Here is a 12363-nt window from a genome sequence, read left to right as displayed (position 1 = left end):
GTTTTATTTCTCAATCTTTCTGACTTTATCATTCAAAGGGAAGTAGACTAAAGAATTTTCTATTTTATTATTTGGATTTGAATAAAGAATTAATAGAAGACTGGCCTCTTTCTTTTTTTCTTTTCTCGTCCAGTATTCAGTGCCCACATTGGAGTCCTACTATTCTAAATTTGCGTAGCATAGAGCCCCATTCGAGGGGGAGCGCTCCCTAGTCCCTACCAAGGATTTTTCCAAGCCCAAGCCTAAAACCCGAAAGCTCTAATTAAGGGAGAAACAACCTCATCCATCATACATTTCAGATAGTTTGAAGAAGAAAAAAGAAATTAAATAAACTTCCCAAAGAAGAATGATTATAGATGACAATAGAATTCACTCTACTTGCAGTAAAAATTACTCCATCCAGCCAAAAGGGAACTTACTTAAGAAAGCTAAACCAAAGCATCTGTAAGCTAAGATACCTTTGATATATCAACAGATGCATACATAACTTCAATAAGCCCTTTTGCTCTATAAATCCTCTTAAGGATGTTCATTCGACTCTATACTATTCTGCTTACTTTGACTGAAAAACTCCGAACTAAAATCTTGCTTACCGAATGCCATTTTCCTAAACCAACTTATTTCCGCAGATTGTAGTGCAGCGCTATGTATTGCACTTTCACCAACTTTCATCCCGTTTGACAGATCATGTATAGCCATACCATCGAAAGCTCTCATGATCTATGAAACATAACCATGATCAGAAGAATGTAAATGACCTTCATAAGAAGTCTTGAAGGTGTCTCTTGCATAGGTTTTTGAATAAAAAAAGCAAAAGTTACCTGTCCCATTGCTGGTCTCTTTGCAGATGAGTGGCGCACACAAGATGCAGCAGCCTCAATCATTCGGAACATCTCATTACCAACGTAGTTCTGCTCAAGGAGAGGATCTGCCAACTGATCAAATTCCTCCTTTTGAAGTGCTCGACCAAGCAAAGGTTGGGCCTGGGCAACAAAAAAATCAAGTTACAGTATAATATAATAATTATTTTTTGTAGGTGATTTTTAGTTTGAAATAGTTTTAAGCCTGGTTCAAATTTAGCAGTGGAAATTAGTAGCAGAATACAATTCTAATCAAAAGAATGAAAATATTTTCAGACACTTTTCAATTCATAAGAAGAGTACTGCCATGCTTCCTTAGCAAAGAAAGTAATAATGTTTTTAAGGCACTAAAGCTTTGTTAACTGGCTACTGCTACAAGGCTGACGACAAGAAAACCAAAGAGTTGAAAAAAAAAACATTAGTAAATGGAAGTCACACGCTCAGCATGATCATAAAAGATACTAGTTTTCCGTTGCTACTGTTATTGGTTTTTCAGTTTTCTAACATTAAAGGACCAATGAGATTTAAGCGGATAACTTGATCAAGCTGTTCCCAAGACTCCATTTAGTGGGATTTCACTGGGTATGTTGTTGTTGTAGCTTGATCAAGCTGTTTGATTGTTGTAAAAAACAAAAGAAACTGTAGACCATAATGTTTCAGGTGCCGAAAAGATTGATACATCCTCAATTTCAGTTTATCCAACTCTTTTTCATTTTGGGGCACCCCAAAATGCTTGAAACTATATGTTTAATCTATACTTCTTTTACAGCACTCGAAAATTTCAACTTAACAATTGAATTCTAAGCTTAATTTGATGAGTTGTTTACTCTATCAAACTTTTCACTTGTTATATAAATATTTCTTCCACTGCCATTAATATAGTAATATACAAGTCAAATTAACAACTAAAACTCTATTTCTCGTCAAATGCCATCATATAAAACAAAAGGAAAGTAGTATTAGTGAACTGATAGATGAGACATAATTCTACTAAGACAACTGAATTCAAACGCAGCAGAAAACATAAGTAATGAAGACAGTATCCTCCATGAGACACATTAACAGAAGAAAATCTGTGTGCACACAACCTTCTCTATGAACGAAATACTTGACAACAAAATGATTTAGTTACCAAAGAGAAACATTGTTGGGATTGGATACTCTGTCTTTTGGTCAGATTCAACCTTGCTGCCAAATTGCTCCAAGATATTTAATCTTGGCGCAAGAGAGTTCTCCTTTAAAATATAAGACTGTCAAATCTTAGTGAGACCAAAAGAAAAAAGGTAGCAATGCAATTCCCTTCGAGGAGAAGTTGAATTTTTGGGCCTGTTCGCATTAAACCTTGATGGTTTACACTATCAAGAAGTCTATGGTATGAGACTTAGTTGATCGTTTAAGCTGGTTGTAATATTTGGAGAAAGTTTGACTGAATCTAATTAAGCACAGCTGCTCAACTCTGAATTTAATTTTCTAATAAATCACTGAGGACTAAACTATGTCAACATGACATATATAGTTGCTTCAATAAATAAGAAATAGCCTTTGGAATTTTTTTTATTAACAAGACAGTATATGTGTTTTTGGTGCCCTTAATTTCTGGCCAAACATCTCAAAAATAGGATTGCTGATCGTCATCTTAATGCTTATCATTTTATTTTCCAAGATGTTACTTAAGAAACATGCTTTAGGTCAGTTATCATGCTTATCACCATATAAGATGACATAGAATTGATTAGAAAAATAATTAATAGACGACTAAGCATCAGTAGCCTAAAACCTACATCAAATTAGGAAATAAATCAATAAAATCAGACAAATTGAAGATGATATTTACTAATGTAGATTCTAAATTCTTGTCAACTAAGATGTATAAAACTTGAACTCTTAAGGTTAGGTAAAAGGTCAAATCATACTGAATGAATCAGCTCAAAGTATATCAAGACTATGCATAATGAATTGGATAATCATTAGTGGTCAAAAGTCCCAAGTAATAAACTTGATATGTGGTGTAAAACTATAAAAATTTAGTGTGTAGAAGAACAATCATGTATTTAGATCCATGAATACAAATGAAACCTTACAAAAGAAGACTTTCAAACCCATGCAAGAACCTAACCTAATCTCAGTAAGTATCCAACCAGACTAATGAGAGGTTCTCTCTACCACCCCATAATGTAAGCTCCACAGAAGCTGGTATAAAGTTCCATCACCAACATCCTACAACATCTAATCTCTCGCCTTTTTTTTCTCATTTTAGCATATTTCACTTGTGGATATAAGAACTTCAGTTTTTTGTGAACAGAATTTGGGGCATTTGCATTTAGTCATTGATTCAACTTTAGATTCTGGAGACCAGAAGTTCCCTTGGCCTATTTTCATTCCATCATCTCTCTCTCTCTCTTTTTTTCCTTCATGATGAAGTAAAGATATCATTAAAGGCATCAAGAAGATGCAGAAATTTACAAAGCTGAGACCAGGACCCAGGTCATCGTATCTCATTTAGCCCTTGTCAATCACTTAACAAGTCGTTTATATGAAATCCAATGTTCCCCTGGTCAGCCCCAATATTCTCTTTCTCACCGAAGGGGGAAGGGAATTGAGGTAATTTTAACAGGTGTTATAGGTCTAAGAGAAATATGATAAATACAGGATGTCAACTATTGCAAAAGATTATTCACCTCAAAATAGACACAGTTCAGGAGTGAAATCATTATGTTTAAAGCTCTAAGGTGCAGCTGCTTCAAAATTGCCATATGAATTTTCTATCCCACAAACATCAAGAAAGACAAGCTCACTATCTATCATGAAAATACAGAGCTCTTACAACAAAAATAGCTGCCATAATTCAGAACCCATTCAAAGATGAAAAGCTTTTTGACTCCACAAGAAACTTAGGAATAACTTAGTATCAAAATCGAGAAGTCATGGTCAGGTCATTCGAATGATCAACCAATTGAGCATTATACATATACTCTCTGCCTGACATACAAAAGGATCCCAGCTCTCCAGTGGCTAATATTTCAAGATTCTGATAATCTTTATCTAGGTTCCAAGTCATATTTCACAATTTCCAGGGCCTACAGCATTGCGACCTCATTCTTCTCAGGATAAGGCCTTACCATGTGGTAGAAAAAGGAAAAAAAACAAAAGGAACTTTTCAGTCTTATGGCATTGCTCATTCTTACCAGGATAAGGCCTCACTGCATGGTAAAAAAGGGAAAAATAAAGAAAAGGAACTTCACTAGAAGACCAACTAGAGGCCTACTTACAGTAGCAAAATGGTGGTTTCTTCAAATATCAGCGACCAAGTTTTTGTGCCGTGTGGGAAATGACAGGAGGAACAACCAAATCCTTATTCAAATGAATTTTGTAGGTTATCCTAGCTAAAAGGACTAAAGATTACGTACTCTCTGCATGCTGAAATGCAAGTTTATTGCCTTATGTCGGATACCAATGTCATTATTTCTAACAAAGAGGTAATAAAGGAGACCTGATGAAAATATGGACTTGGAGAAAGACAAATAATAGGATTGGCTACAAACATACCCACTCAACTAGATTCTCTTGCCCTGAAGGCTGAGATGTATCCACTGGCTTCCTTCCAGTAATTAGTTCCAGAAGGACCACGCCAAAGGAATATACATCAGATTTTTCAGTCAGCTTGCCAGTTGATGCATATTCAGGAGCCATGTATCTGAGTCAGATCTAAGGAATTAGAATAAATATGGGTAACTGAAAAAGATGGGAATGAAATATCTATCTTATGCTGTCAACTTAATGTAAAAGTTGGCACTGAAACATACCCAAATGTTCCCACGACACGTGTTGTGATGTGACTTTCTGCATCCTGAGCTAATTTAGCTAGTCCAAAATCAGAAACCTGTAGAAAGAAAATTAATCGCAAAAGGTGCCTCGCGAAACAAAGAATGTAAATATAGGAGTTCGAGGAGTTAGACATACATGGGCCTCAAAGTTATCATCCAAAAGAATGTTTGATGACTTAATGTCCCTGTGAATAATACGAGGATAGCCTGTCATCCACACCAAAAGAATTAATTAAGAACTTTAACTCTATAATTAAAGAGTGATAATATTGAACAAGTGCATCACACTGACATTATGACTTTGTTAAAGTTTCAAGGCCTACGGTAGCTCAAGTAACAAGAATGAGGGAAATGAGCATAGAAAATCACAAAAATATAGTAGCTTCGCCTAGTCTACTTTTCTTAACTCTTCATTTCTTATTCAAGAGTATAACATAATAATTCAGTGATGATTAACACATTCAGCTTTGTTATTTGGAGAAACCAGTTTGTCACTTGCTTTTCACCATATACTTCACAAGAGTTTTTGAACATGTTTCCCTCACTTTTCAACATGGATTGGTGATATCTCGATCAGTTAAGATTATTCAAATGCTTGTCGTGGAGTGAATATTGGAAAATCCAGAAGCATATAATGCACTACTAGTGCACAGTCTGTTGCGCTCACTTCAGTATGGAAGATATACTCAGCATATTCAAGGAGACTATGCCTGATCGTGGATTAAAATAATCCTTTCTCAGGAATGTAATTACATGGTGCAAAACAAGAGTGTATAAAGAACTGAGTCATACAAACAGTTCTGTTCTCTCAATGGAACCAATCATGTTTTGCTCAGTCTTGGTTTGATTTCGAGCCTCATTTGGTACATTCAGCTACAAAAACATCTTTTAAGTTACTAATTAGAGAAGTGATTAGAATTCATTACTTATCCTGCCAAAAGTTATATAATCGAGGTAATAAACAACAACAACAACAACAACAACATACCCTGACTCAATAGGGCAATTCAAAGAGGAGAACGAGGACAGCTGACTACCGCTAAAAGTCAGACTAAGGTGTGAAATCCCACAAGTGGGATCTGGGAAGGGTAGGATGTACGCATACCTTACCACTACCTCATAGAGATAGAGAGGTTGTTTTCGAAAGACCCTCGACTCAAAAGTCGCAGTCCCAAGTAAAAGAGAAAAATAATATATAAAGCATAATGGCAAAAAAAAAAGCGATGCAAATTTATGAGACAAGAACAATACGATGCAAAGTAATATGATAATCAAAGGCAATAACAACACAACTATAAAGGCATGCCTAGACCTACGATCACCTTAAACTGACACACGACAAGACACCATTCTATCCCTACTAGCCTTCTACACTAATCCGTGACCTCCACTTTTTTCTATCTAAGGTCATGTCATCTGTGATATGGAGTAGTACCATATCTTGTCTAATCATCTCTCTCCAATATTTTTCGGTCTACCCCTACCCCTCTGCATAACCCCCCATTCAACCACTCGCACCTCCTAACTGAGGCGTCGACACCCCTCCTTTGTACATGCCTAAACCATCTTAGTCTCGCTTCTCTCATCTTGTCTGCCATAGATGCGACTCCCACCTTCTGCCGAATAACATCATTCCTAATCTTATCACTCCTAGTGTGTCCACACATCCATCTCAGCATCCTCATCTTCGCAACATGAGAGTTCTTTACTGGCCAGTACTCCACTCCATATAACAATGCTGGTCTAACCACCATTCAGTAGAACTTACCTTTAAATTTAGGTGGTACTTTCTAATCACACAGGACTCCAAAGGCAAGCCTCCATTTCATCCAAGTTGCCCTAATGCGGTGCGTGAAATCATTATCGATGTCCCCACTACTCTAGATGATGGATCCAAGATATTTAAAACTTTCTGTCTTGGGGATAGGTTGAGTGACAAGCCTCACTTCCATGCCCTCTTCATCCATCGCACTACTAAATTTCACTCCAAGTATTTTGTTTTGGTCCTGCTCAATTTGAACCCTTTAGACTCCACCGTTTGTCTCCAAACTGGGTCTCTAAAACCCGATGTCGTAGGTTCAAAATCGAAATGGGAGCAGAGCAGGTCCAACCTATCATTAACTCTGTCCCGAGTCTCATCAATCAAAATTATGTCGTCCGCAAATAGCATACACCATGGAACCTCCTCTTGAATGAAACGTGTCAGCTCATCCATCACCAAGGCAATGAGAAAAGAACTTAGCACAGATTCCTGATGTAGTCCCATCTCAACAGGAAAATGCACTGAGTCACCTCCCACCGTCCTAACCCGAGTATTGGCTCCATCATACATGTCCTTTATCGCCCTAATATACACCATTGAGATACATTTAGCCTCCAGATACCTCTAGAGAACATCCCTCGAAACTTTGTCATAAGCATTTTCAAGGTCAATGAACACCATATGGAGATACCTTTTTCTTTCTCTAAATTTCTCCACCAATCTCCGCATAAGATGGATTTCTTCAGTAGTCGACCTCCCCAGCATGAATCCGAACTAGTTCTCTGAGATTGACACTCCTCTCCTCACTCTCATCTCCACCACTCTCTCCCAAATCTTCATAGTGTGACTTAGTAATTTGATACCCCTGTAATTATTACAGTTTTGGATGTCACCCTTGTTCTTGTACAATGAAACCATAGTACTCCACCTCCATTCATTGGGCATCTTAGCAGTCTTCAAAATAACATTAAACAACTTAGTCAACCACTCTAAACCTGTCTTGTCAATGCTCTTCCAAAAGTCCACCGAAATCTCATCAGGCCCGGTCGCTCTCCCCCTCCTCATCGTGCTAATAGCATGTCTAACCTCCTCAACCCTAAAACACTTACAGTACCCAAAGTCTCGAAGACTATGAGAGTACGCCAAATCACCCAATACAATGTCTCTGTCTCCTTTCTCATTTAGGAGTCTGCGGAAGTAAGCTTGCCACCTTTGTTTGATAGAGGTCTCATCCACTAACACTTCACCTTCCTCGTCCTTGAAGCACTTTACTAGATCCAGTTAGCGGGCTTTTCTCTCTCGCTTTGGCGAGCCTATACAATCTCTTATCCCCACCTTTTTCCCCTAACTCGACATACAAGCGTTCAAAAGTTGTCGTCTTAGCAATGGTGACCGCCGACTTCGCTTCCGTCTTCGCCTTCTTATAGATATCTTTAAGCCTACTCTTCTCCTCCTCATCCACGCACTCTAACCACTTTGTATAGGCAACCTTCTTGGCTTTCACTTTGCCTTGTACTTCTCCATTCCACCACCAATCGAGGTAATTAACGAGATGAATAAAAACTGAGGACACAATTCTAAATTGCAGAAGTTATATTATAACATTACAAAAGCGAAATTCCAATAGCAAGATCTTGCTACTTCCATTGAGCTTAAAGTATTTGTACGTTCCATTTTCTCTTTTTACTTCAAGTCTTCTTATAGGAATAATATGAGAAAGTTGGTTCTGGAAGTAGCTCAGATTGCATCCTTTAACCTACCACAGTTGTTCAGCTAGTGGAGTAGGGATCAATAAAAAGAATTGCAAGTGATATGAGTAGGAACACACAATCTCATATCACAATCAGATTCATCAAATATTAAAGTTTTTGACCTCCTACTTTCTCTCTAACTTTTGGGGAAGGAAAGAGGAGATACATTTTGTTCAGCCAGAAAAGAAATGAAATAAAGATAAACATGGATAACACAAAAGGATTAAGGAACAGAACAATAATTATAACCTTAATGCAGCTATGATATTCCACACTCGTGCCAAAAAATTATATAATGAGGTAATTTATGGAATGAAAAAGGACCTTAGAACTCAATTCTAAACTGGATAAGTAATATCATTACATTACAAAAAGGAAATGCTAACTGGAAGGCCTTCAACTTCTATGAGCTGAAAATAGTTACATGTTTTGTTTTCTCTCTCTTTTTTTATTTTCCTTTCGTTAATGTCCATTTTTAGGAAGTTTAGGAAGGTGTTTGTGATGCTTAGATTGCCGTCCATGATCCATCCACAGCTTTAGGGATCATTAAAACTAATAAGTAATGATGAGCAGGTGTATCTCAACTGCAATCAGCTTCCAGGTTGTGGTAAAGTTTTTAACATTACTATCTCTTTTAACTTTAAGGGGGATGTTTGTTCAACCAACGAAAGATATAAAGTGAATAAAACATGGATAACACATAAGACTTGAGGAAGAGAACAGTATTACAATCTTCATGCAGATAAGCTATTCCACGAGCTGTGCCAACAGCAATTTTAACACGTGTTGCCCAATTCATGACAGGCCTCCCTTGTGCTGTAAATTGCAAGTATCAACAGCTAGATTTAGTGAACAAACATAACAAATGAAGTAATTAAATCTACAAATGTTACGTTTACCATGAAGATGGAAGTAAAGGGTATTATTGGAGACATAGTCATAAACGAGGAGCCTTTTGTTCTCTGAAATGCAATAACCTACAAGTGAAACCAAATGACGATGGTGTATACGGCTAATGATTTCAACTTCAGCTCTGAATTCCCGTTCGCCCTGGTTTCCACCAATATTTAGCTGCTTTACCGCAACATATCTTCCATCTGCTAGATAGCCTTTGTATACAGAACCAAATCCACCCTTCCCTAATTCATTTTTTGCTGAAAAATCATTAGTGGCCTCAACTAATTCTTGATAAGTAAACCATGTCTTTGCACTGTTGAATCTGCCAGGGTCCGCTGGAGAACTGAGGAAATTGGAGCTAGTTCCGTTTCTCTCAGGTATTGATTCCCCAACCTTCAATAAAGCAGACTCTGTACACAACTTTCACATCTTCTCAGATTTCACTTGAAAGGTCTCAACTACAAATATTACATTGAATTTTCTCGCAAGCATCTTGAGCACTGAATGACAAACTAAAAGGAATGATTTTATAGTTTCTTAAAATTTACCTGATTTTGGAGAGGAACACGAGGAGATCGGGTTGACATGACCACTACAATGGATAGAATTCTTCTTCTTTCGCTTCCGTATGCACCATCCAGCTACTCCGATGATACCAACCAATAAAAGAACAATTACAATGCCAATAGAAACCATCCCTGCAGTACCATTGCCGTTTCCACCAGCAGGCTTTGGACTTTCTGCTGAATGGTTTCTGGAACTATGTTTACTAGCATCAGCATTAGGAACTGGTGATGAAGGAGGAGTAAGAGAAGGTTGTGCACCATTAGAGGATGGAGGTGGTGGTGACCATTGTGTTACAGATGTTGGTGTTGATGAGTTTGAAGGGGAATCAGAAGATGGTGAGTTACTGCGAGATAATGCAGCTGGTGAAGGTGGTGAATCTTTAGGAGGGCCTGAGGCTAGGGAAGGAGCCGAATTTTCTGATGGCTTAGATGTTGGGGATGGTGGTGAAACTCCATATCCACCTCCATCCCCAGGTGAGTTGGATGAAGGTGGTGAAGGTGAAGAACCTTTTTGAGGATCAGGAGATTGCGGTGGAGATGAATTTCCAGGTGATTGTGGTGCTGGAGGAGGTTCTGGATTCTGTATGGGTGGCGGAGGTGACAATGCAAGGGGAGGTGATGATGTTGGTGGAGGTGAACTGACAGGAGAAGGAGGAGTTGGTACAGGTGGAGGTGAGGCCGGTGGCGGACTAGAAGATTGAGGTGGTGGTGAACTAGGTGGTGGACTAGAAGATGCAGGTGGGGATGAACTAGGAGGTGGACTAGAAGGTGAAGGTGGCGGTGAACTAGGAGGTGGACTAGAAGATGGAGGTGGTGGTGAGCTATCAGGTGGACTAGAAGGTGTAGGTGGAGGACTAAATGTTGGAGGCGAGACCTCAGTTGGAGGAGCAGATTCTTTATGAGGTGGTGAAGAATCCATTATAGGTTGTGAGATTGGTGGCGAGGCTAGGACAGACTATTTTACATTTGTTGGAAGAGAGTAACGAGCCCGGAGAAGAAGTCACAACTAGTGGAATTTCAAATTCTATAACTTGGAGGTGGAGGGTTAAAATTTAACATCTCACCACCACCAAAGCTTACTACATTTACAACATCTCTTATACACTTTCAATATTTGCAAACATCAAGAAAAGAACATTCGACTTGCTGACATAAAACTAAGATCCCTAATATGCAGTAAATTGCTTCCTCTTATTCCAAAACCTATTTACAACATCCGAACTCACCAACCAATTCACTAATAGTATACACACACCATTCCCAAGTTAAACACCTAGGACTTTCAACATAACAAAAACCTCGAGCTTTCCCCGAATCAGTCAGAAACATATCAGATTGTGTATCAAATGCTCAACTTTTTACGCGAAATCACAATGTTATCCAAGGATACAGAATTTAGTGTTAGGTCTAAAGAAGAATACAGCTAACAATTTCTCCCTTTAACTAATTCATGAGAACAATCCTTCACTCATTGCAGAACCTTATCAGAGTAAAAAAAAAAATCAATCTTTCTAAAGAAGACTGCCAAATAATGATTATCACTGGAAACTATGACCACAACAAAAGTACCCCAGATCGCCAAATGCATTTCAAGAAACACCCACAACACCAAACAGAAACATTTGAATACCCACACACTAAAATCAAGAAAAAGATAGAGAAATCCAAGATAATGTAGAATTTACCCTTTCTAAGGAAAACCCATTCCAGAGAGAATTAGATGCATGATCAAAAGCAGGAGAATTGCAAATTTGCTGCCTAATTTCCCACGTACACAATCAAGAACGTAATAATTTTACAATTTTTAAATATTGTGCATGTATTTTACCTTTACCTTATATACAACAAGAAGGATTATTTCTTTGTTTACAATAATGTTGTATTCAATATGATGATGATGATGATAGGTTTATGAAGATTGATGAATTAGGTATATTTCGTTACAATGTCACAATCAAATGAGATTTGGGCGATGGTTTCGCAACGTTGCTGCGAATCCAAGAAATCACAAAGGACCAGTTTCTTCTTTTCTTTTTTTCCACCTCATTCCTCTAAAAATAAAATAAAAAATTATTTTTCAGAAAGGACCAATTTATTATTTTTCATCTTCTCTGAATATCTTACATTTTGTTTGGACGGTTGTTATGAGTTATTTTATAATGTATTGTATTGTATCATATTATATTGTTTTAATGAATATAATGTTTAAATAGATTGTATCGTTTTTCGTTGTTATATAATGTCGCATGTTCATCATTTGAATGATAAACTTACAAGAAAAGTAGGTAAGGATAGAGCTACTATGAAATGATAGGGTAAAGGATAAAATAGAATTATTAAATAATAAGCAAAGACAAAATAAAAATAAAATATTAAGGTAGCATCGCGATCACACCAAATTAGTCGTTACAAAAAATAGGTCTTTTCGTCGTTACTTAGTGTTTGTTTGGCTTAACTTATTTTAAGCAACTTATAAGCTAAAAATAATTAATTGGGATAGCCCAACTTATTTTTTTAGCTTATAAAATGATTTAGATAAGTTAGGTCAAATAGACTCAATTATTTTTTGGGGTATTTTAAACACAAAATGACTTTAAGTTGATCGGTCAAACACTCAAAAAAGCTGAAACACAGCGTACAAACAACTTATAAGTTAATCCAAACGAGCTCTTAATGATGAAATTAAACGATACTATACAATAA

The 12363-nt window shown here is 37.3% G+C and overlaps 1 protein-coding gene across 1 annotated transcript; it reads right to left on the bottom strand.

Annotated features, from left to right (window-relative positions):
* Positions 1-243: 243 nt before the first annotated feature.
* LOC129871268 (proline-rich receptor-like protein kinase PERK9) lies at positions 244-11678 on the bottom strand. The gene is made up of 8 exons (XM_055946173.1): positions 9643-11678; positions 9097-9504; positions 8927-9013; positions 4821-4891; positions 4664-4740; positions 4407-4554; positions 822-983; positions 244-720 (listed from the first exon to the last, which is right to left on the bottom strand). The coding sequence occupies exons 1-8, from the start codon at positions 10577-10579 to the stop codon at positions 520-522; spliced, it is 2091 nt and encodes a 696-aa protein (XP_055802148.1). The 5' UTR covers positions 10580-11678; the 3' UTR covers positions 244-519.
* Between the last annotated feature and the right edge of the window lie 685 nt (positions 11679-12363).

Source organism: Solanum dulcamara, chromosome 10 (genome assembly GCF_947179165.1).
Source record: "Solanum dulcamara chromosome 10, daSolDulc1.2, whole genome shotgun sequence".
In the NCBI taxonomy this organism is placed as follows: Eukaryota; Viridiplantae; Streptophyta; class Magnoliopsida; order Solanales; family Solanaceae; genus Solanum; species Solanum dulcamara.
Note: the sequence above shows the minus strand (reverse complement) of the source record. Positions and strands in the feature narration are given on the sequence as shown.

Coding starts and splice junctions, on each gene's coding strand:
- LOC129871268 (XM_055946173.1), bottom strand. CDS start 10,579: ATGGATTCTTCACCACCTCATAAAGAATCTGCTCCTCCAACTGAGGTC. Junction 9,505..9,642: donor GTGTTCCTCTCCAAAATCAG/GTAAATTTTAAG, acceptor AGTTGTGTACAG/AGTCTGCTTTATTGAAGGTT. Junction 9,014..9,096: donor CCTTTACTTCCATCTTCATG/GTAAACGTAACA, acceptor TGCAATTTACAG/CACAAGGGAGGCCTGTCATG.